A 25,420-nucleotide genomic window follows, 5' to 3' on the forward strand; every position below is an offset into this window, starting at 1 on the left:
CAGAAGACAAATGAAATACCGGCAGCGGAAAATGACCTTTGATTTTAGGGTTTATATCAGGCCTAAAATCTGTAGTGACAGTATCTTATTAAGAATTGCTCGGCAATACAACATTCACGAATATCTTTAGGCAGGATTACAATCAGGAACTCCACACTCAGACTCAGAGGGTCTGTGGAAGTTGCTCAAGAGAACACAAGATAAAAAATGGCACTGCTGAAACTCTGAGAAATCCAAACTGACAGGGTGCGTAATCTCATAGCATTTCTACTTCTCTAACAGAGGAGAAAGCAAGTCATCTAAAAGTCCTGTGAAGCAGTCCATCAGGGCTGTGATCAGTGTGCTAAGGATCAATACAACTTTGTTCAAGGAATTCACTATTTCCTAGAAAGCTGTTTTAAATGAGGATTAAAAGTCTTCAACCATCTCATAAACCAAACTTGGAAATCTGGGGAATTTATTTGCATACAGTGCCTTATCCCACCTTTGAAAAAAACAAAAGAAAACTCTCACTTGTTAGAATAAAAATTGTACCTAGCTTATAAATTGTGTAATTTACAGAGGAGAGGACTAGTGAAAAACATATTTGGACTCGGGGCTGGTGAAATGCTTAGTCACTTGAGTATCTACATACTCTGCTTTCATGCGTCCAGCTATGAATGCTGCCCTCCACATGTGGCCCTGAAGCTGCTTCAATGCTGTAGTCTTTCGGTCCAGAGACATCTGCCAGCAGACGTTATCTACCACAGCTTGGATCATCTGTTGCAGGTCATCCACTCCATTTCCAGAAACTGCAGGGATCGGAACAGCCCCATCCAAATGGGAATCCTCTTCAGCCTTTAAGTCATAAACAGCATGAAATTTACTTTTTGCTTCATAAAAAAAAAAAAAGATCATTTAAAAATGAAAACGGAAACCCAGGCCCGACCAATTTTCTTCAACTCTTATTAGCCTTAGCACTACTACAAATTAAAATATCACATACCTTGGAACAGTAGGAATAAGTTGTAAAAGACACTGAATTATAATAAATTCTTACTACTATTCCTAAGCTAAATATACAATTGCCAGATGATCTGGCAATCTCGCTACTAGGTATATATTCAGAAAAACTGAGAGCAGGAGAGCGAACCAACATTTGCCAACCAATGTTCATGGTGGCATTATTCATAATTGCCAAAAGATAGAAACAACCCACATGTCTACCAACCAATTAATAAATAAACAAAAATGTGGTATATACATACAATGGAGTATTATTAGCTATAAGAAGGAATGAAGTCCTGATGCATGCAATAAACAGGGATGAAACTTGAGGATAATTTTTTGAATGAATAAGCCAGACACAAAAAGACAAATATTGGAGTTGGCCAAGATGGCGGCTTAGCAAGGTGGAGGATTTAGTTCAACCCCCAGAGTAACTAGTAAATAGCCAGGAACAGTTCCAAAGAACTGCTGGGGAAACATCAGTGATGGACACAAAGTGTACCCCAGTCTGGACAAGCTGGACCACCTGCAAGTCCAACCAGAACCCAAGGAGAGTCTACTGAAGTTAAAGGCACCGCATCACCTTATGCTGGTGGGACCCGCAGGAAGACAAGCGCCACATACTGGGCAGGACAGGAAAAACACAGTGTCCAGAAGCTTCATAGGAAAGGCTTTCAACCTGCTGGATCTCACCTTCAGGGAAAACTTACACAAGTGACTTTTTCCTCCTGACAGGAGGCCAGTTTAGTCTAGAAAATTCTGGCTGAGGTCTATAATACATAAGTACACCCTGCTAGGGTGGTAAAAAAAAAAAAAAAAGCACCACACAGGCAAGGCAAGAAAGAAGAAAACAAGAACTGAAAAGTTCAGATCTGCTAAACAAAATCTAAGCTACGGGCCTAGAAAAATCAGAAGTAAATGTCAAAGAACAGATAACAACAAAAAAAGTCACCCAGCAAGAAAATGCTAGGTAAAAAAAGGGAAAACAATCTCCAGAATAAACTAATTAAGACCATTAAATACCTACACGCTAGCAAAAAATAACGAATCATACTAGGAAAACTGAAGAGATGGCCCAGTTCAAAGGAACAAACCAACAATTCAAATGAGATACAGGAGTTGAAACGATTAATTCACAATATTTGAATAGCCATGAAAAACCTCATGAAAATTAAATCAATGAACTGAGGGAGGATATAAAGAAGGCAAGGAATGAACAAAAAGAAGAAATCGAAAGTCTGAAAAAACTTATCACGGAACTTATGGGAATGAAAGGCACAGCAGAAGAGATGAAAAAAAATGGATACCTACAAGGTCAGATTTCAGAAGCAGAAGACAGGATTAGTGAATTGGAGGAAGGGACATCTGCCTGACAAACAAAAGAAAATATAGGGAAAAGAATGGAAACATATGGACTCAGGGAATTGAATGACAGCATGAAGTGCATGAATATCCATGTTGTGAGTGTTCCAGAAGGAGAAGAGAAGGGAAAAGGAGGAGAAAAAACTAATGGAGGAAATCATCTCTGAAAATTTCCCAATTCTTATGAAAGACTTAAAATTACAGATCCAAGAAGGGCAGTGTACCTCAAACACAACAGCTCCAAATAGACGTAATCCAAGACACTTACTAATCATGTTAGATGTCGAAGAAAAAGAGAGAATCTTAAAAGCAGCAAGAGAAATGCACTCCACCACATAAGAGGGAAGCTCAATAAGACTGCATAGATTTCTCAGTGGAAACCATGGAGGCGAGAAGACAGTGGTATGGTATATTTAAGTTACTAAAGAGAAAAACTGCCAACCAAGAATTCTATACCCAGCAAAATTGTCCTTCAAAAATAAGGGGGAAATTAAAACATTTTCAGACAAAAAAATCACTGGGAGAATTTGTGACCAAGAGATCAGCTCCACAAGAAATACTAAAGGCAGCACTAGAGACAGATAGGAAAAGACAGGAGAGAGAAGTGTGGAGACAAGTGTAGAAATGATGACTATCAGTAAAAGTAAAAGAAAGAAAAATTAGACATAAGATATAAAATCCAAAAGGCAAAATGGTAGAAGAAAGTACTCCCTGTACAGTAATAACACTAAATGTTAATGGATTAAACTCCCCAATCAAAAGACATAGACTGGCAGAATGGATTAAAAAACAGGTCCCATCTATATGCTGTTTACAGAAAAAACATATTAGACCCAAGGATAAACATAGGTTGAAAATGAACAGTTGGGAAAAGGCATTCCATCCAAATAACAATCAGAAAAGAGCAGGAGAAACTATACTAATATTCAACAAATTAGGCTTCAAATGTAAAACAGTTAAAACAGACAAAGAAGGACACTATATATTAATAAAAGGAACAATTCAACAAGAAGACATAACAATCATAAATATTTCTGTACCAAACCAGATTGCTTCAAAATACATGAGGCAAACATGGAAAACCCTGAAAAGAGAAAAAGACATATCTACCATAATAGCTGGAGACTTCAATTCCACACTCTCATCAATGAACAGAACACACAGAGAGAAGATCAATAAAGAAACAGAGAACTTCAATAATACAATAAATCACATGAATAGAACACTACATCCCACCTAACAGCAGGATACACCCAAGTGCTCAAAGACCATTCTCAAGGATGGACCACATGCTGGGTCAAAAAGCAAGTTTCAAGAAATTTAAAAAGATAGAAATTGTACAAAACACTTTCTCAAATCATAAAGGAATGAAGTTGGAAATCAGTGATAGGCAGAGTGCCAGAAAATTCACAAATATATGGAGGCTCAACAACACACTCTTAAACAACCAGGGGGTCAATGAAGAAATTACAACAGAAATCAGTAAATATCTCGAGGCAAATGAAAATGAAAACATGACATATTAAAATTTATGGGATGCAGCAAAGCAATCCCTTTGTTAAGAGGGAAATTTATTGCCCTAATTGCCTATATCAAAAAAGAAGAGCAAGAAAAGAGGAATTAACTGTCCACTTGGAAGAACTAGAGAAAGAACAGCAAACTAATCCCAAAGCAAGCAAAAGGAAAGAAATAATGAGGACTAGAGGAGAAGTAAATGAAATTGAGAACATGAAAACAATATAGAAAATCAACAAAACCAGAAGTTGGTTCTATGTGAAAATCAGTAAGATTGATGGACCCTTAGTGAGCGTGACAAAAAGAAGAAGAGAGAGAATGCAAATAAATGAAACCAGAAATGGAAGAGGAGACATAACCACTGACACTGCAGAAATAAAGGAAGTAATGAGAGGATACTATGGACAACTTTATGCTAATAAACTTGACAATGCAGATGAAATGGACAACGTTCTAAAAAGGCATGAACAACCCACATTGACTTGAGAAGAAATAGATGACCTCAACAAACCAATTACAAGTAAAGAAACTGAATCAGTCATTAAGAAACTCTCCCAAAAGAAAAGTCCAGGACCAGATGGCTTCACATGTGAATTCTACCAAACATTCCTGAAAGAAGTACTACCAATTCTACTAAAAAACTCTTCAAAAAATTGAAGAGGAAGGAAGGTTACCTAACTCATTCTATGAAGCCAACATCACCCTCATACCAAAGCCAGAAAAAGTTATTACAAGAAAAGAAAATTACAGACCAATACTTCTAATGAATATAGATGTAAAAATCCTCAAAAATTTCTTACAGATAGATTCCAGCACCATAATAAAAGAATTATACATCATGACCAAATAGGATTCATCCCAGGCATGCAAGGATGGTTTAACAAAAGGAAATCAATTAATGTAACACAGCTTATCAACAAATCATAGCAGAAAAACCACATGACCATCTCAATTGATGCAGTAAAAGCATTTGACAAAATTCAACACCACTTCTTGTTGAAAACACTTCAAAGGATAGGAATAGAAGGTAACTTCCTCAACATGATAAAAGGAATATATGAAAAACCCACAGCTAATGTCATTCTCAATGGGGAAGAACTGCAAAGTTTTCCCCTAAGATCAGGAACAAGACAAGGATGTCCACTATCACCACTATTACTCAATATTGTTTTGGAAGTTCTAGCCAGAGCAATTAGACAAGAAAAAGAAATACAAGGCATCAAAATTGGAAAGGAAGAAGCAAAACTTTGACTCCTTGCAAATGGTATGATACTATATGTCGAAAACCCCGAAAAATCCACAGCAAAACTACTAGAGCTAGTAAATGAGTGCAGCAAAGTGGCAGGTTACAAGATCAACATGCAAAAAATCTGTAGTAGTGAACAATCTGAGGGGGAAATCAAGAAAAAAATCCATTTACAATTGCAACCAAAAGAATAAAATATTTAGGAATAAATTTAACTAAAGAGACAAAAGACCTATGCAAAGAAAACTACAAGAAATTGTTAAAAGGAATCACAGAAGACCTAAATAAATGGACAGGCATACCGTATTCATGGATTGGAAGACTAAATATAGTGAAGAAGGCAATTCCACTTAAATTGATTTACAGATTCAATGCAATATCAATTATAACCCCAAAAACTTACTTTTCAGAAATAGAAAAACCAATAACCAAATTTATCTGGAAGGGCAGGGTGCCCCGAATAGGTAGAAGTATCCTGAGAAAGAAAAATGAAGTCGGAGGTCTCACACTACCTGACTTTAAAGCATATTATGAAGCTACAATGGCCAAAACAGCATGGTACTGTCATAAAGACAGATATATTGACCAATGGAATTGAATAGAGTGTTCAGATACAGATCCTGTCCTCTATGGACAACTGATCCTTATAAGTCAATTAAGCCAACTCACCGGGACAGAACAGTCTCTTCAATAAATGGTGCCTAGAGAACTGGATATCCACATGCAAAAGAATGAAAGAGGATCCATATCTCACACCCAATATAAAAATTAACTTAAAATGGATCAACGACCTAAACATTAGATCTAAGATCATAAAACTGTTAGAGACAATGGAGGGAAAGATCTTATAAATCTTATAATAGGAGGCGATTTTCTAGACCTTACATGCTGTGTTAGTTAGAGTTCTCTAGAGAAACAGAATCAACAGGGAACACTCATAATATAAAATTTATAACTGTCTCACGTGACCATGGGAATGCAGAGTCCAAAATCTGCATGGCAAGCTGTGAAGCCGAAGACTATGATGGAAGGTCTGGACAAACTCCACAGGAGAGGTTCACCAGCTGAAGCAGGATAGAGCCCGTCTCTTTTGAATCTCGCTTAAAAGGCTTCCCATGATTAGATTAAGCATCACTCATTGCAGAAGACACTCCCTTTTGGCTGATTACAAATGGAATCAGCTGTGGATGCAGCTGACGTGATCATGATCTAATTCTAAGAAATGACTTCATTGCAACAGACAGGACAGCACTTGCCCAACCAGACAAACACGTACCACAACTTGGCCTAGTTCACATAAACCTGACCATGACAGTCCACCCCTTGTCAACTTGGCTGCTATATACATCACCTTAAACCATACCCAATTTCCAAATAAAAACAATAAAACCTACATTTTTTCTTTAACCTAACAACACTCAACTGTCCTGCATATAACTGGAAACACATTAAATCTCTCCAGAATAGGATGAAAATCCTTGGGCAACATTCATTCTTAAACTTGATATCTTACAACTTAAATAGTATAACATGAACAAAACAGCATTAGTGTCTTTGTTTCTGTAGCTGATCACATGGTCGAAGTTCATATTTATCACTACCTTCTTCCACTACCCATTCCATGTTCCCTCTACCCTGAGCAAGCCCTTCAGCTGGCCATGGTTCTTTGCCTGGTGGGGTGACCCACATCTTCATTCCTGAAGTTTCAGAGCCATTGGTAGTCCTGCTTGGATTGGGTTGCTGCAGTTTTCCATTGATTTTAATCACAGGCATGGTAGTCCTAAAAGATACCCTAGGGGATCTCCTATATTCCAAGAAAACTGTTCTTTACCTCCATTATGTAGTTGCAGTCCTATTTCCCCCTGATAGTCAGGGTCAGTTACCCCAGACAATAATGTAATCCCCTTCTTGGCTTGTTGATCCAGTGGCATAAGTAGCCCAAAGTGACCAGGTGGCAGTCTTAGATTCCAGTTCAGTGGAATCATTGTTGTTTCTCCTGGAGGAAGCTAACCCCCACCCCCACCCCGTTTTGGAACTAAAACCTGTAAACCAGCAGAGCTCAGGGTTGCAGGGACAGGAAGCAAACATTTTCCTAGTGGATCAAATTCTGTTTCCACCCCTGGTTCCTTGACCCATAGATCCTGGCTATGGGCCATAGATCCTGGCTATGGGAGAAACAGCCCCACACAGCGGACACTGATTCGGAGCATCTACAGTTTCCTGGAAAACATTAGCCCAGACTTTCAAGGTATTGCCACCAAGTTGGCACCGTAATTGAGTTTTCAAAAGGCCATTCCACCATTCTATCAATCCAGCTGCTTCTGGATGATGGGGAACATGGCAAGACCAGAGAATTCCATGAGCATGTGCCCATTCCCACATTTCATTTGCTGTAAAGTGTGTTCCTTGAGCAGAAGCAATGCTATGTGGAATACCATGACGATGGATAACGTATTTGGTAAGCCCACGGATGGTAGTTTTGGCAGAAGCATTGGTGCACGGAAAGCAAACCCATATCCAGAGTATGTGTCTATTCCAGGTAGAACAAATCACTGCCCCTTCCATGAAGGGAGTGGTCTAATGTAATCAACCTGCCACCATGTAGCTGGCTGGTCACCTCGGGGAGGTGCCATATCAGGGGCTGAGTGTAGGTCTCTGCTGCTGGCAGATTAGGCACTCAGCAGTTGCTGTAGCCAAATCAGTCTTGGTGAGTGGAAGCCCATGTTGCTGAGCCCATGCATAACCTCCATCACTACCACCATGACCACTTTGTTCATGAGCCCTTTGGGCAATGACAGGAGTTGCTGGGGAAAGAGGCTGACTGGTATCCATAGAATGGGTCATCTTATCCACTTGATTATTAAAACCTTCCTCTGCTGAAGTCACCCTCTGGTGCACATTCACATGGGATACAAATATGTTCATGTTTTTAGCCCACTCAGAAAGGTCTATCCACATACTCCTTCCCCAGACCTCTGTCACCAATTTTCCAATTATGGTCTTTCCAAGTCCCTGACCATCTAGCCAAACCATTAGCAACAGCCCATGAGTCAGTATACAAACACATCTCTGGCCAGTTTTCCTTCCAGGCAAAATGAACAACCAGGTGCACTGCTCGAAGTTCTGACCACTGGGAGGATTTCCCCTCACCACTGTCCTTTAGGGACACCCTAAAAGGGGTTGTAATGCTGCAGCTGTCCACTTTCAGGTGGTACCTGCATATTGTGCTGAACCATCTGTAAACCAGACCCGAGTTTTCTCTTCCTCAGTCAATTCACTGTAAGGAACTCCACAAGAGGCCATACCTCTGGTCTGGGAAAGAGAAGGTAATGTGGCAGGAGTGGAGACCACAGGCATTTGGGCCACTTCTTCATGTAACTTACTTGTGCCTTCAGGACCTCCTCTGGCCCTATCCTGTATATACCATTTCCATTTTACACTAGAGGGCTGCTGCACATGCCCAGCTTCATGGCTTGGTAGGTCAGATAACACCCAGCTCATGATAGGCAACTCAGGTCTCATGGTAATTTGGTGGCCCATGGTTAAGCATTCAGTCTCTAAGGCCCAGTAGCAGGCCAAAAGCTGTTTCTCAAAAGGAGAGTAGTTATCTGCAGCAGATGGTAAGGCTTTGCTCCAAAATCCTAAGGGTCAGCGTTGTGATTCTCCTATAGAGGCCTGCTAAAGGCTCCAGACAGCGTCTCTATCTGCCACTGACACTTCCAGCACCATTGGATCTGGGCTCTGGGTCTGTAAAATGTTTCAAGTCTGGAAATTGATTAAGGGGCCATGACTCTCTGTTTTTGTAATTCAGGTTAGACTTCTGTTCACTCGACCTAGAACTCTTTTGTTTATACAGCTCCAACAAGAATTTAGTAGACTGCCCTTCTATTGTATTTCTAGGTACCCCGTGATTTACTAGCCAATGCCACAAATCTCTGAAAGTCATATAATTTTGACACCTGCTTTGTGTTTGCTGTCTATTATAATAGCCACGTCTACCCTGTCTTTGGCGATTAACTGTTGCCATCTGGCTTCTGCCAACTAGGGATCCTGTCATCCCCATTGTGTTTAAGGATTCCAGCTCAGGGACAGCAGTTCCCACAATAATATCTGACCAACATAGAAGCGCAACCACAGAGCTCTTCAGGGATGATGGTGCTAGTATCACAAATTTATTTCTCACTGTTCTGGTAAAAGGTGCATCCTCTGGACATTCCTGGGGTGTAAGAGCAGGCTTTGCATGATGAATCCACTCTAACATCCCAATCTCTCTAAGCCTCTGGATCCCCTCATCTACATTATACCAGGGCAGTTCTGGCATTTCAACCTCAGGTAATGTTGGCCACCTTTTGATCCATGTTTCAACCAACCATCCAAACAAACTGTTAATACCTTTTCTAACCACTTGAGCTATAACATTGAATGCAGAATCTCTGCTTAGTGGGCCCATATCAATAAATTCAGCCTGATCCAGTCTTATATTCCTCCCACCGTTATCCCACACCCTTAAAATCCATTGCCACACATATTCCCCTAATTTCTGTCTATATAAATTGGAAAACTCACACAGTTCTTTTGGAGTATAACGTACCTCCTCATGTGTGATACTTTGTACCTCACCTTTAGGGGTCTGTTGGGACTTTAGTCTAGTTATAGGTCTGGAAGAAATGAGGGTTAGTGGGGGTAGTCATAAAAAGAATTAGAAATATCTTTCAAGTCATTTGCTTCAGGGCCTTCATTTGCAGTTTCATCTGGTGAAACAGGATTAATCACTCTAGGGCTAATCCCTTCAGGAGGAGGTTGGGTGGCCAACTCTTCAAGGTAGTCTGGAGATGGGGCAGTTATGTCCTCAGGGCAAACTATTACAGGGTTATCTAGAGAAGACTCAGCATGATCTAGGGTTTCAACCTCACCCCCAACATCATTATCAATCCATATGTCACCATGCCATTTTTCAGGGTCCCACTCCTTTCCAATCAATGACCTCACTTTAATGGCAGACAGCATGCAAGAATGAGATTTCAGGTTATGTTGTAAAGTTGCTACTCTAACAATAAGATTCTGAGCCTGATTTTTCAGAGATCTCAAGTCTACGGCTACAGGAAATAACATTTTCCTTCAGGATAATCATAGAAACGTCTACATCTGTCAGATGGCGCTTAAGCTTCTCGTTTGAAGCCTTAAGCCCATCCCTTTCACTCCTTAATGTGGCCAGTGTATCTAAGAACAACCAACCAACATCTCTATACCTCTTATTTCTACAAAACTCTGTAACGGTGTCAAAAACATTATCTCCCACAGCCTGGTTTCGTACAAACAAAGCATTAGGAGAATCGAATGGTGATATTTTGACTATCTCTTTTGGCAACTCACTCCACGGATTGGGAATGTCATTCTGATTATGGGAATCAGAGTCCTTAGTGTCTTTGAGTCCAGTCAGAGTAGAGAACCATTCATTAAAAACCCATTTTTAAGATTCTGTTTCTTAAGAACCACTCCTGGTACCAAGACGTGTTAGTTAGGGTTCTCTAGAGAAACAGAATCAACAGGGAACACTCACAAATATAAAATTTATAAAAGTGTCTCATGTGACCGTGGGAACGCAGAGTCCGAAATCCTCAGGTCAAGCTGTGAAGCCGATGACTACAATGGAAGGTCTGGACGAACACCGCAGAAGAGACTGGCCAGCCGAAGCAGGAATAGAGCCTGTCTCTTCTGAAACCTCCTTAAAAGGCTTCCAGTGATTAGATTAAGTATCACTCATTGCAGAAGACACTCCCCTTTGGCTGATTACAAATGGAATCAGGTGTACATGCAACTGATGTGATCATGATCTAATTCTATGAAATGACCTCATTGCAACAGACAGGCCAGCACTTGCCCAATCAGACAAATATGTACCACAACTTGGCCAAGTTGACACATGAAGCTGACCATGACACACCCAAAGTAATAGCACTGAAGAAGAAAGAAAGAAAGAAATGGAATCTCCTCAAAATTAAACACTTTTGTGCATCAAAGAACTTCGTCAAGAAAGTAAAAAGACAGCCGACACAATGGGAGACAACATTTGAAACGATATATCAGATAAAGGTTTAGTATCCATTGTTCAACTCAACAACAAAAAGACAGACACCTCAATTACAAAACGGGCAAAAGACTTGAACACATACTTCTCAGAAGAGGAAATACAAATGGCCAAAAGGTACCATGAAAAGATGCTCAACTTCCCTGGCTATTAGGGAAATGCTAATCAAAACCACAATGAGATATCATCTTACACCCACCAGAATGGTCATGGTCAATAAGACAGAAAATGACAAGTGCTGGACAGGATGTGGAGAAAGCGGCACACTTATCCACTGTTGGTGGGAATGTCAAATGGTACAACCATTGTGGAAGGCAGTTTGGTGGTTCCTCAGGAAGCTAAGTATAGAATCGCCATATAATCTGCCAATACCATTGCTAGTATCTATTCAAAGGACATGAGGGCAAGAACAGAAATGGACATTTGCACAGCAATGTTTATAGCAGCATTATTTACAATTGTGATGAGATAGAAACAGCCAAAATGTCTATCCACAGACAAGTGGTTAAACAAGCTGTGGTATATACATACAATGGAATATTAAGTAGGTACAAAACAGAATAAAGTTATGAAGTATGTAACATGGATGGACCTTAAGGACATTATGCTGAGTGAGACTGGCCAGAAACGAAAGGACAAATCCTGTAAGGTCTCACTGATATGCACTAACATTAATGAATGAACTTGGAGAATTTCAGTTACGAACAGAGGTCATCAGGAGATAGAAATAGGGTAGATATTGGGTAAGTGGAGCTGAAGGGATAAAGATCATGCAACGTGACTGATTGTAAATATTCAGAAATGGATAGCACAATACTACCTGATTGTAGCACAATAATGTTAGAACACTGAATGAAGCTGAATGTGAGAATGATAGAGGGGGGAGAGCTGGGTACACAAATGAAATCAGAAGGAAAGATACATGATAAAAACTGAAATGATATAATCTAGGAATGCCTGGAGTGTATAATGATGGTGACTAAATGTACAAATTTAAAAATGTTTTGCATGAGGAAGAACAAAGGATTGTCAATAATGCAGGGTATTGAAAATAAATGGTAGTTAATATTTTAAAACTTTAACTTATGTGTGAGACTAAAGCAAAAAATGTTTATTTGGTACAAAATTTATATTGTGACTAGTGCATTTCCTAATATAACTTGTGTTGACAGCTTAATTGAACACCATATGGAATCTTGAGTAGGGCACAAGATTTTGTAGATTTGTCCAGAGCGATGCCTCGATAAATCCCAGAGTTATTTGAACAGTGAATAAAAAAGTATTTGCAAAGTCCCCTTGGGGGAATGGTGAGAAAGGGGGAAGATTCAACTTCCCCATGTAGAGAATTCCTGATATCCTCACAAGCAGTGGGAACAACCAAAGCAATAGACTGAGCCCCCATTCCTGGGGTCTGTTCATATAAAACTTAACCCCACAAAGGATAGGTTAAGCCTACTTAAAATTAGGCTTCAGAGTCATCCCCAAGAGAACCTCTTTTGATGCTCAGATGTGGCCTCTCTCTCAGCCAACATGACAAGCAAACTCACTGCCCTCCCCATCTCTACGTGGGACATGACTTCCAGGGGTGTGGACCTTCCTGCCAATGTGGACAGAAATCCTATGAAGAACTGGGACTCAGCACCAAGGGATTGAGAAAACCTTCTTGACCAAAAGGGGGAAGAGAGAAATGAGACAAAATAAAGTGTCAGTGATTGAGAGACTCCTCACAGAGTCAAGAGGTTATCCTGGAGGTTATTCTTACGCATTAAATAGGTATCACCTGTTTAGTTAAGGTGTAATGGAGAGGCTGAAGGGAACTGCCTGAAAATGTGGAGCTGTGCTCTGGTGGCCATGTTTCTTGAAGATAACTGTATGATGATATGGCTGTTGCAGTGTGACTGTGTGGTTGTAAGAACCTTGTGTCTGATGCCTCTTTTGTCTACCTTGTCAACGGACAAGTAAAATATATGGATTAAAAATAAATAGGGGGAACAAATGTTAAAATAAATTTAGTAGATTGAAATGCTAGTGATCGGTGAAAGGGAGGGGTAAGGGCTATGGTATGTATGAATTTTTTTGTTTTCTTTTTATTGCTTTTCTGAATTGATGCAGCTATTCTAAGAAATGATCATGATGATGAATATACAACTATGTGATGATAGTGTGAGTTATTGATTATATAACAAGAATGGAATGACCACATGATAACAATGCTTGCATTTGTATGTGTTATGTATCATAAATAAAAAATAAATAAATTTAAAAAATAAATAAATAGGGGGAACAAATATTAAAATAAATTTAGTAGATTGAAATGCTAGTGATTAACAAAAGGGAGGGGTAAGAGGTATGATATGTATGAATTTTTTTCTGTTGCCTTTTTATTTCTTTTTCTGAATTGATGCAAATGTTCTGAGAAATGATTGTGATGATGAATATACAACTATGTGATGATATTGTGAGTTATTGATTTTATACCAAAATGGAATGATCATATGGTAAGAATGTTTGTGTTTGTATACTGTTATGGTGAAAAAAAGAGAAGTTTTAATGGTAAATGAGGGGGAGGAATAAGTGGTATGGTATGTATGAGTTACTTTTTTCTTTTTATTTCTTTTTTTTGAGTGATGCAAATGTTCTAAAATATGATCATGGTGATGAATGCACAACTATGTGATGATATTGTGAGCCACTGATTGTATACCATATGTGTGTGAAGATCTCTAAATTAAAATATTTTAAAAAATTCACCGTGTGTCTGATGCTTCTTTTATCTACCTTATGGACAGATGAGTAAAACATATGGATTAAAAATAAATAAATAAATAATAGGGGGAACAAATGTCAAAATAAATTCAATAGATTGAAATGCTAGTGATCAATAAACGGGATGGGTAAGGGGTATGGTATGCATGAATTGTTTCTTCTGTTTTCTTTTTCTGCACTGATCCAAATGTTCTAAGAAATGATTATGATGATGAATATACAACTGTGATAAAAAAGAATGTTTGTACTGTATGTTGATTGTTTTTATTAATAAAAATTTTAAAATATATATTTTTAAAAATCGAAATGCTCTCACCAATATGTACTAATTATAATGAGAAAACTCATAGAGTTAAAATCTAGAGTAAAATCTAGAGTACAAGGAATAGGATGAGGGTAGAGAATGCTTAATTTGTGCAGAATTTTTAATAATGTTGGTTATAAATGTTTGGAAATGGATAGTGGTGATGGTAGCAAATTATTGCGAGTGTAATTAACAGTGCTGAATTATGGGTGTAAGAGCAGTTGAAAGAGGAAGTTTAGGGTCATATATGTTACAAGAAAGAAAACTAGAAGATAAAACATGGGACATTATACATAGTGAATCCTGTTGTAGATGATGGCTGTTGTCAATAATACAAACACAAGAATGTTCTTCCATGACTTAGAACAAATGTATGTCACTATAAAAAGGTGTTAATAATAAGGTCATATACGGGATATATATGATATAAGGTGATATGTGGGATATATATATGGGATATATATTGATAAGGTGATATATGGGATTAGGAATTCACAGTACATAATTGAATGGCCATATTTTAGCAGTTATCTCTAGAATTGCTTCTTCCAAAAGGCTATTTAGATTGCATAAGAATATCTTGTATTTATAAAACTAAGCCCTTTCTGGGTGGAATGCCAAAAGTTATGTTACAGTTTCATCTGATTTTACATTAATATCTCTAGGTGACAGCAGCTTATTTCCACTTCCTCTTGTCTCAATTATATCTGTAGTGCAAACTACGGACTACAGTTAACAGTAATATTGTAATATTCTTTCATCAACTGTAACCTACCGATGCTAGGTGTTAATAATAGGGAGTTATAAGGGGTATGGAATTTTTCATTTTGGAGCAACAGAAATGTTCTCAAGTTGATTGTGCTGACTCTGTGATCATACCAACAGCCATTGATAGCACACTTTGAATGAACTGCTGGTGTGTGAATAAAACTGCTTGAAATATTTATAGCACCATTCCTAGATTGCTAAAGCTGAAATTTAAACCTAAAGTCACGGTGTTATGTGAGAGAAAGAGAGCATATAATGATAGAGTAAGATCTCATTTGCTGATTTACTTACTTTCTTTGATCAACAAACCAGGACTTAAATTAAATCTGATCATTTTTTCAGCGCTATACCTAACTGAAGAGCAAACAAACAAAAGCTTAATAAAATCAATTTATGGCCGGCATCCTATGAAAAGAAGCTAGTGAAGTAATATCTAGGACTGGTTCACATACAGTCTCCAACAATCTACCACACCTTGCCAAAAACCTAAAGGCTATGTAGAAAAATGACGCGAGCACTGCAAAAGTCTAATCCCTAAAGACATGATGTTTTATATACTATACTGGGAGAATATGTACAGATATTACAACAAAAGAGAAGGGAACGGAGTGTTTCAGATTAACCTTATGTTATCCAGAAAATTCAACAAACCCAAATATCCCATGCACAAAGGATGTAACTGGATTTCCAATTCTAACTTCTAATAGCAAAAAAAATTTACAGAGCATTCCACAATATCTAATGTGGAAACTTAACTAGAAATTAACTGACAATGAGTTAGCTTTGCAAACCATGTAAGATCTTTGCCCCTGAAGCAATTTTCGTAAGAGAAATGACAGAGTAGGAGTTCCACAGCACACAACATGAAAGGAGAAAACAGGAGCGAGAACAGCAGGACAGAGCACATGGAACCAAAGTGGGTATGAAGGCTGGGTTGGGGGTAAGTTGGAGTGAGAGGTCTGCATAGAACAATGGGTGTGAGGACCTAGGAGCACTGGATGCAGGAGGACCCATAGGGGCTCATACCATGAGGCATGAGGGAGTGGAGTTTGATGAGGGGATAAGCTGCTGTCACTTAGAGACATTAATGAAAAATCAGATGAAACTAACATAACTTTTGGCATTCTACCCAGAAAGGGCTTAGTTTTATAAATACAAGATATTCTTATGCAATCTAAATAGCCTCCTGGAAGAAGCAATTCTAGAGATAACTAACTGCTAAAATATGGTTATTTAATTATGTACTGTGAATTCCTAAGCAGGCAAGTTGCTGCAACTTTCATCCCCTGTGAATCCAGGCTCTGAGAACGTGCTTTGAGCATCAGAGGCCTAAGTCTCTACCCACCCTCATTTCTAAGACACTCAGGAATGTGGAAGAAATAAAACAGAAATGTTCCAACCTGTTTCCTCAAAAGATTGATGTCCTGCTGGCACTCCTCTTCTTCCCAATGTGTTTGCAGATACTCTTTAACATTTTCTTGGATATAAGGAAATAAAATATCCTGGACAAAAGAGTGAAAGAAAAAACAAAAAGTTTAGTCATTTGTATGACATCTAAGTTCTTTTACAATCTTACCTTTTCACTGGTCATAGCAGACAAATGAATGGTACTCGTGATGAAATGTTTTTCTATCTGTTGAGAGAGACAGAAAAGGAGACCAAGAAACAAATGAACTAGACTAGGGGCCAGCACCTGTGGGCCAAATCCAGTTCACAGCCTGTTTTGGTAAGGAAGTTTTACTGGAACACAGCCACTCTCATTTGCTTACCTAGTGGTCATTGTGGGGCTCAAAGTCTGTGGTTACTTTGGGGGACCCAAAGGTAGAGTTGAATTGTTGTGACAGAGGCCACCAAAGCCTAAAATATTTACTGTCCAGCCTTTTACAGAAAGCTTGCACTCCTCATAGACTGTAGGTCTTTGAGAGCAGGGATTGAGTGTGCCTTGCTCATGGCTTCTTGAATCCCCAGTACATACCACATACTTAGCACATGTATATAACTCAACTGTCTGCTGAAAAAATGATGTCCATGCATGACAAATTCTTTTTTAAACATGATTCTTGGTAATCAGACTACCATATAGAGTAGTCTATGAGAACGAATTATGTACAAAGTATTTCAATAATAAATAACCTGTAAGTAATCCATGCACGGACACATGATTTACTGTAGGTCCAAATTTTTACATTTACTTGCAAGTGTAGATATGCATCTTTTCAAATCAGATGTGGTGGACTGAACTTTTTTTTTTTAAGAGGAAAAGGATATTTATAACAAATATAAGCAATTAAAGATTAGTATCTAGAACATGTAAAGAACTACTAAATATAAATGAGAAAAAAAAGATGACACACCATAATAGAAAATGGACAAAAGACTCAAATGAACATTTTTCAAAAGAGGAACTCCAAGTTATCACTAAACATATGTAGACGTTCAATGTCACTACCAATCAGAGTAATGCAACAAAATAAAGCCACAATGAATTTCCACTATATAAACATCAGATTGGCTAAAATTAAAGTTTGGTAATGCCAAATGTTGGTGAACTAGAACTCTCTTACAAGGTAGGAGGAAGAAGGGTGGGAAAATAAAATATTAACAAAATGCAATTCTACTTTCAGGTATAAACACTATAGAGATATGTATTTATGTGGCATAGATGCTCATTGCAGCAACGTTCAGAATAGCCCTAAACCGAAAATACCTATCACAGCAGAATAGGCAAATAGTGGTATTAAAATGGCACATTATAAAACAATGAAAAGAACTTTTACACTGACATACCATAAACCGTATTAAAAGGCAAATAACATAATTAAACACCAATGAAATGAATAAACCACATCTACATATGATATGAATTTATAAGCAATGTTGAGTGACAGACACCACACACAGTAAAACATACAGCATAATTCCATTTTCATGTAAGTCAAAAATAGGCAAAACTAAAACCAACCAGACTGATGCATATATAAACATTTTAAAAATGGTAAAAACATTTTTTAAAAAGGTGTGGGGAGGTGGGGTATTACCATAGAGTCAGGATAGTAGTTATCTCTTCGGGAGAAAGGGCTATCAAGAGGGAACACACAGGGAGAGTCTGATTTACCGGCAATATTTTTTCTGCAGCTGGTTTATGGTCACACAGCTCTTTTCTTTATCTATTGAACTATATATATCTGTTTAATGTACTTTTCTGTGGGCTATATTTCACAATAAAATTTAAAATTTAAAAGAAGGAGGGAGGACTTATGCTATACCAAGTCTTAAACCAATGAAAGCAAGGATTATTAAAAGTGTAAAAGATTTTCTTTTTCTGAATTGATGCAAATGTTCTAAGAAATGATCATGATGATGAATATGCAACTATGTGATGATATTGTGAATTACTGATTATATATGTAGAATGGAATGATCATATGTTAAGAATGTTTGCGTTTCTTGTCATATTTTTTTAATTTAAAAATTAATAAAAAATTTTAAATATTAAAAATTAAAAAAAGTGTAAAAGAAATTAGAAGGTCCAGAAAAAGGACAAAGACACATAGGAATTTAATATTTGATAAAGATAGCATTATAAATCGTGGGAAAACAGTTAATTTAATATGATAATGAACCAATGGTCAACTATTTGTAAAAACTAAAATTAAATTTCCACCTCATAACACATCCCAAAATAAATTCTAGATGGATTAAAATTTCCTTTTGAATTAAATTTAAAAAGTGAAATAATAAAAGTACTAGAAGAAAATAAAGATACTGATCCATTCTCAGGGAAGAGGAAGGTATGAACATTTTTTTTAATAGTGTCTACTATATGCCAAGATATGCTAGATTCTGAGTGGGGCATGGAGAAGAAGATTGAAAAAGATAAAGAAGATACAGACCATATCATCAAAAAGCCTAAAAATACAGTTGGGAAGGCTGGCAAGTAAACAAAGAATTATGTTGCAGTGCAATGGTGAGACAGAGTATGAGCTGAACACTGCAAATCCAGGGTATAATAGCTCTGTAACAGTCCTAGGAATAACCAGAGTCTAAAAAAACAAAAAAGGAATATATGCTGTCAATGTAGACCCTAAGTACATGATTCAGAGAAGGCCTGACATTTTTAGGGAAACTCTACAGTTGAGTTAAATCAAGAAGTCTGTTTATTATGATTCATTTACTCATTTATTTATTCAAATACTTACTGAATATCCAGTATAGAGCAGGAGTCTAAGAGCTAGAGCCAGAATTGTGAGCAAATTTTAAGATGGTTCCTAATCTCAAGGAGCCTGACTGTGGACAAACAAAGAGTTTAATAAATGCTACAAATAATAGCACTACTGGGGCATATTGAGGATTGAATCACGTCCCCCACAAAAGGCATATTCACGTCCCAAGCCCTAGTCCTGTGGATGTGAACCCATTTGTAAGGAGGACCTTTAAAGATGTTATTAGTTAAGGTATGCTCAAACTAAATAAGGGTGGCCATTAATCCAAAATGGCTGAAATTCTCAGCAAAGGAAATTGGATAGATGAGAAGCCACAGGAGCGTAGTCAGAAACCAGACATAAACAGGACTGAGGAAAAAGGAGAAGACATCATCATGTGCATTGACATGTGGTAGACAAGCCAAAGAAGTCCAAAATATGCCACCCAGCCAGAAGATAACGACCCTGCCAGAAAGTAAGCATTCTAGTCTCTGAAACCATGAGTCAATAAAGTCCTGTTATAAACCCAATCCACTGTATGATATTTGGGAAACTAAGTAAGCATAAAACAGGAAAACTTGACCTAGTAAGCTAGGTCAGGGAAGGCTTTGCTGGAGAAGTGACCACAGAACTGAGATCATTCAGCAGATTCAGAAGTATATAAAGTATAAGGAAAAATTTTCAACATATTTGGCAAAAAAGTCTTGTTTACACTCAATAAAAACTCATTATTGGTCTAAAAGAAGGAAAATGAAGAGCAAAGATTGACAGTCTTCTTTTTCTGCAAGAGATTCTCTTTACCGATACACTTTCGGTTCTCTTTAAATACTTAAGTTTTCCCATTGTGCACACATTGCGTCCCTCCTTATTCTTTGCTTTCTCTTACCTAACATCTCTCCCCGACTCTCGAGCACTGTGGTGGGACTAAACTAGTCCCCTGCATGAGAATGCCAATTAACAGTATGTACTATAACTGAAGGTGCACATATACATTCCTTTCCTAGGCACACACCACAGAGAAACTCTAACGCACATGCACAAAAAGGCAAGTAAAAGGATGTTTATTGCAGCATTAAGTATAACAGTAAGAAAAGAAACAGCCCTGAGTCCCAGCTCTGCCTTTTTCTAGCTATGTGTGAGTAACTTCTCCTCTCTGAGCCTCAGTTTTCTCATCTGCTATATGGGAATGACAATACCAGGCAAAGTAGTTGCAGTTATTGGAGATAATGTATGGAAAGCGCCTGGCAACTAACCATTTACTAGAAACTCCAGCACAAACAAACGTTTAAATTGGGCAAGGACTGTCTTGGGCTCCAATTTAGTGATACATAATAGCACAGAAGTTGTAAGAGGATAAATCAAAAGCATAAATACTTCATTCATTCAATGTTTACTGAGGATCTACTGAATACCAGCCACTTCTGATAACGGAGGTATGAACTACAGCCTCTGCGCTCAGAGAACCCACAGAAATAAAATGTGCACAGTCTTAAACAATTAACTGAATATTGGGGAAAGCTTTAAAAGTTGGAGATTACTTTAGAATTCCTGATCGTCCAATCTGTCCTCTCCTCATATACAGTCTCACTTTGTACTGAATAAACACATACACTTAGGAAATGAGGCTAGAATTTAGTATAACATCTGAAATATCAATATTATCTCTGAACAGTATGTTAAGAGAATAAAGCACATGGTGTAAATAACTCAATTTTGAAGCTTTTATTTATTCTTTCAACAAACACTTATTGTGCCATCTTCTATGTAATATAATTATTTCAAGTTGCTTATAATCTAGTGGGGAAGATGAACAGAAAAGCCTGTAATTATAGCACACTCTGATATGTTCTGTTTGATATCATAAAAGAATACTCTAAAATAGACTTTCTAATGCTAGTACTTACTACCTGTGACATTTGAAATTGATATGTACCCCAAAAAAGCCACGTTTTAATCCTGATCCAATCTTGTGGGGGCAGCCACAAGAAAAACCATTTCTTTTGATCTTGATTGAATATCCTATGACAGAAATCTTTGATTAGATTATCTCCACAGAGAGGTGGCGTGATCAATTGTGGGTGTGACCTTTTGATTAGATGGAGATGTGACCCCACCCATTCCATTTGAGTATTGATTAGCTTACTAGAGTCCTTTAAAACGGGAAACAGGGTGCCTGAGTGGTTCAGTGGTAGAATGTTCACCTTTCATGTGAGAGACCGGGTTAAATTTCCGGACTATGTACCCCTCCCCCCCAAAAATTAAAAGGCGAAACATTTTGAAGAAATCTCAGATGGAGATGCTTGGAGAGCAGCTGCTTCAGGGCTGACAGAGACAAGGATGTTTGGAGATGCTTGGAGTACCAACAGAGAGAACAGATGCTGTATTAGTCAGGGTTTTCTAGAGAAATAGAACGAACAGGAGATATCTGTAAATATGACATTTATAAAGGTGTCTCACACAACTGTGGGAATGGAAGAGTCCAAAATCTGCAAGGCAGGCTGTGAAGCTGGCGGCTCCAATGAAGGGTTTGGGCAAACTCCACAGGAGAGGATTTCTGGTTGAAGAAACAGTGAAAGAATCTCTCTTCTTCCTTAAAAGCCTTCAACTAGTTGGACTACCTCATTGTGGGAGATACAACTTAGTTGATCGCAGATGTAATCATCTACTAATTAACTAATTAGAGAATAACTAATTCATGAACTAATACAGTTGACATAGTCAACTGGCTGATGATTTAATACACCAGCCTTCTGGTTTATCAACCAGCCACAAAATAACCTTGCAGCAACAGTTGGGCCAGTGCTTTCCTGACCAGACAATTAGGCATAATCATTTGGCCAAAATGACACTAAAACCTAACCATCACAGATGCCTAGACATGGGCAGAGCTCAGCAGACATTGCCATGTGCCTTCCCATGAGATGCTAAGCAAGCCAGAGCCCAGAGCTGGATACCAGAGGAGCTAAGTGAAGGCCCACAGATGTTTAGGAAGGAAACCAGGGGAAACAGAGGCTGAAAACAATGAAGCCTAGGAGCAAGGGATCCAGCAGAAACCAGCCATGTGCCTTCTCAACTGACAGGTGTTCCAGACCCATCGGCCTTTCTTGAGTGAAGATAACCTCTTATTGGTACCTTAAATTTGCACATTTTCACAGCCTTAAAATTGTAACTTACAATTCATTAAATGCCCTTTTTAAAAGCTGTTCCATTTGTGGTATATTGCATTTTAGTAGCTTTAAAAAACTGATACACTGCCCAACTCTGACCATTAAAAACCCTGCCCATTTTAAGCTGAAAAAGTAGTTTCAAAATTTTGGTAACGGATGGTGGTGACAGTAGTACAACATCTGAATATAATTAATACCACTGAATTGTATACTTGAAAGTGGTAATATAGTTTAGGTTTTATATATGTGTGTGTGTGTGTGTGTGTGTGCGCGTGAGATTTAGTTTTCTATGCTGCTCAAGCAAACACTGCGCAATGGGTTGGCTTAAACAACAGGAATTTATCTGCTCATGGTTTTGAGGGCAGAACAATGTCTAAATCAAGGCATCATCAAGGTGATGCTTTCTCTCTCAAGACTGTATCTGACATTCTGGAGCTGGCTGTCAACGATCCTGGGTTCCTTTGTCACATGGCAAGACACATGGCAGCATCTCTTGCTCTCTTCCAGTTTCCATTTCAGCTTCTTTCTTCCCATGGCTTTTTCTTTGTCTAAATTTCTTTCTGCTTATGAGGATTCCAATAACAGAGTTAAGATCCATCCTGACTGGGGTGGGTCACACTTTAACTGAACTATCCTCATCAAAGGTTCCTACATATAATGGGTTCATACCTGCAGAAATGGATTAAATTTAAGAACATGTTTTCCTGGGGTAACATGCTTCAAACCACCACAATTTGTTACCAGAACAGAAATTTTTGAAAAAATCTCATAAAACTGTCAACAAAAGGAATGAACTCTAATGTAAAACTATAGACTATAATTAAAAATATAATTATGATAATATTGGTTTATTAGTTTTAACAAAGTTACCACACTAATACAAAATCTTAATAATAGGAAAGACTAGGAGGTTAAATATGTTCTGAATAATGTTTCTGTAAATGTACAGGTGCTCTAATAGAAAAAACAAATCTGAAATTCTACAAATGTGAATATTTTTACTCCATCAAGCAATGTATCAGGGGTGGTTACAGCTTAGTACTATACAATAACAAAAAGACATAGAACCAGGGCAGGCCACGGTGGCTCAGAAGGCAGAGCTCTCACCTGCCATGCCAGAGACCTGGATTCGGTTCCCAGTGCCCGCACATGTAAAAAAAAAAAAAAGATGCAGAACTGAAGAGTACTTGTCTTTCATTACTCTTTAATTAAATTCCACTGGATGCTGGAAGGGATACTGCCCAATCAGTAATTTATATTACTGTTTATAGCTTAATGTTAGCATTCTGAAAGAGCACCATTAAGGTCAAAAACTTTCTAAGGAGCTAATTAAAGAAGTTGCCCCATAAATTTTAGAAGAAGTCCAAATGTGGATTTACTTATATAACCAAGTGGTTAATTTAATGAAAGAGGAATAATCAATAAAAATAAAATTGTTGCTATAATATTTACTCAAGTATCCTTTGAAGAAAATGGCTAATAAAAAGGTGCTGCTTCTGAATGTGAGAATGATAGAGGGAGAAGGGCTGGGGGCACAAACGAGATCAGAAGGAAAGATAGATGATAAAGACGGAAATGGTATAATGCTTAGAGTGTACAATGATAGTGACTAATGTACGAATTAAAAAATGTTTTTTTGCATGAGGAAGAAAAAGGAATGTCAATATTGCAGGGTGTTGAAAATAGACGGTAATTCATATTTTAAAACTTTAACTTATGTGTGAGACTACAGCAAAAAATGTTTATTTGGTACAAAATTTATATTTTGACTAGTGCAGCCCCTAATATAACTTATGTGGACAGTTTAATTGAACACCATAAGTACATGGAACCTTGAACAGGGCATAAGATTTTGTAGATTTGTCCAGAGTGATGCCCCAATAAATCCCAGAGTGATTTGAACAGTGAATAAAAAAGTATTTGCAAAGTCCTCTTGGGGGAATGGTGAGAAAGGGGGAAGATTCAACTTCCCCAAGTTGAATTCTTGATATTCTCACAAGTAGTGGAGACAACTAAAGCTAGAGACTGAGCCCCCAGTCTTGGGGTTTGTTCATATGAAACTTAACCCCACAAAGGATAGGTCAAGCCTACTTAAAATTAGGCCTAAGAGTCACCCTGAAGAGAACCTCTTTTGTTGCTCAGATATGGCCTCTCTCTCCAGTCAACACAATAAGCAAACTCCCCATCCTCCCCCTGTTTATGTGGGACATGACTCCCAGGGGTGTGGACCTTCCTGGCAATGTGGGACAGAAATCCTAGAATGAGCTGAGATTCAGCATCAGGGGATTGAAAAACCCCTAGAATGAGCTGAGACTCAGCATCAAGGGATTGAGAAAAACTTTTCAACCAAAAGGGGGAAGAGAGAAATGTGACAAAATAAAGTGTCAATGGCTGAGAGATTCCAGAGTCGAGACATTATCCTGGAGGTAATTCTTACACATTAAATATACATCACCTTGTTAGTCAAGATGTAATGGAGAGGCTGGAGGGGACTGCCTGAAAATGTAGCGCTGTGTTCCAATAGCCATGTTTCTTGAAGATGATTGTATAATGATATAGCTTTCACAATGTGACTGTGTGATTGTGAAAACCTTATGGCTGATGCTCCTTTTATCTACCTTGTCAACAGATGAGTAGTAGCACATATGGAATAAAAATAAATAATAGGGGGAACAAATGTTAAATTTAGTTTGAAATGCTAGTGATCAATGAAAGGGAGGGAAGGGGTATGGTATATATGAATTTTTTTCTGTTTTCTTTTTATTTCTTTTTCTGAATAGATGCAAATATTCCAAGAAATGATCATGATGATGAATATGCAACTATGTGATGATATTGTGAATTACTGACTATATATGTAGAATGGAATGATCAAAAGTTAAGAATGTTTACATTTGATGGTTTTTTGTATTTAAAAAAATAACAAATTAAAAATAAAATAAATAAATAATGGAAGGAACAAATTTTAAAATAAACTTAGTAGATTGAAATCCTAGTGATCAATGAAAGAGAGTG

At 37.8% G+C, this 25,420-nt stretch overlaps 1 protein-coding gene across 3 annotated transcripts in view; it reads right to left on the reverse strand.

Moving 5' to 3' along the window:
* The window catches only part of ENOPH1 (enolase-phosphatase 1), a 156,292-nt gene that overhangs the window by 92,524 nt on the left and 38,348 nt on the right, over window positions 1-25,420 (reverse strand). For all 3 annotated transcript variants that reach the window (XM_077143025.1, XM_077143026.1, XM_077143024.1), the window contains exons 2-3: window positions 16,437-16,538; window positions 635-837 (exon numbers count right to left, since the gene is read on the reverse strand). In XM_077143025.1, coding sequence (XP_076999140.1) covers window positions 635-837; window positions 16,437-16,538 — 305 coding nt within the window. The remainder of the gene's footprint in view (window positions 1-634; window positions 838-16,436; window positions 16,539-25,420) is intronic.

This window comes from Tamandua tetradactyla, chromosome 24 (genome assembly GCF_023851605.1).
Source record: "Tamandua tetradactyla isolate mTamTet1 chromosome 24, mTamTet1.pri, whole genome shotgun sequence".
In the NCBI taxonomy this organism is placed as follows: domain Eukaryota; kingdom Metazoa; phylum Chordata; class Mammalia; order Pilosa; family Myrmecophagidae; genus Tamandua; species Tamandua tetradactyla.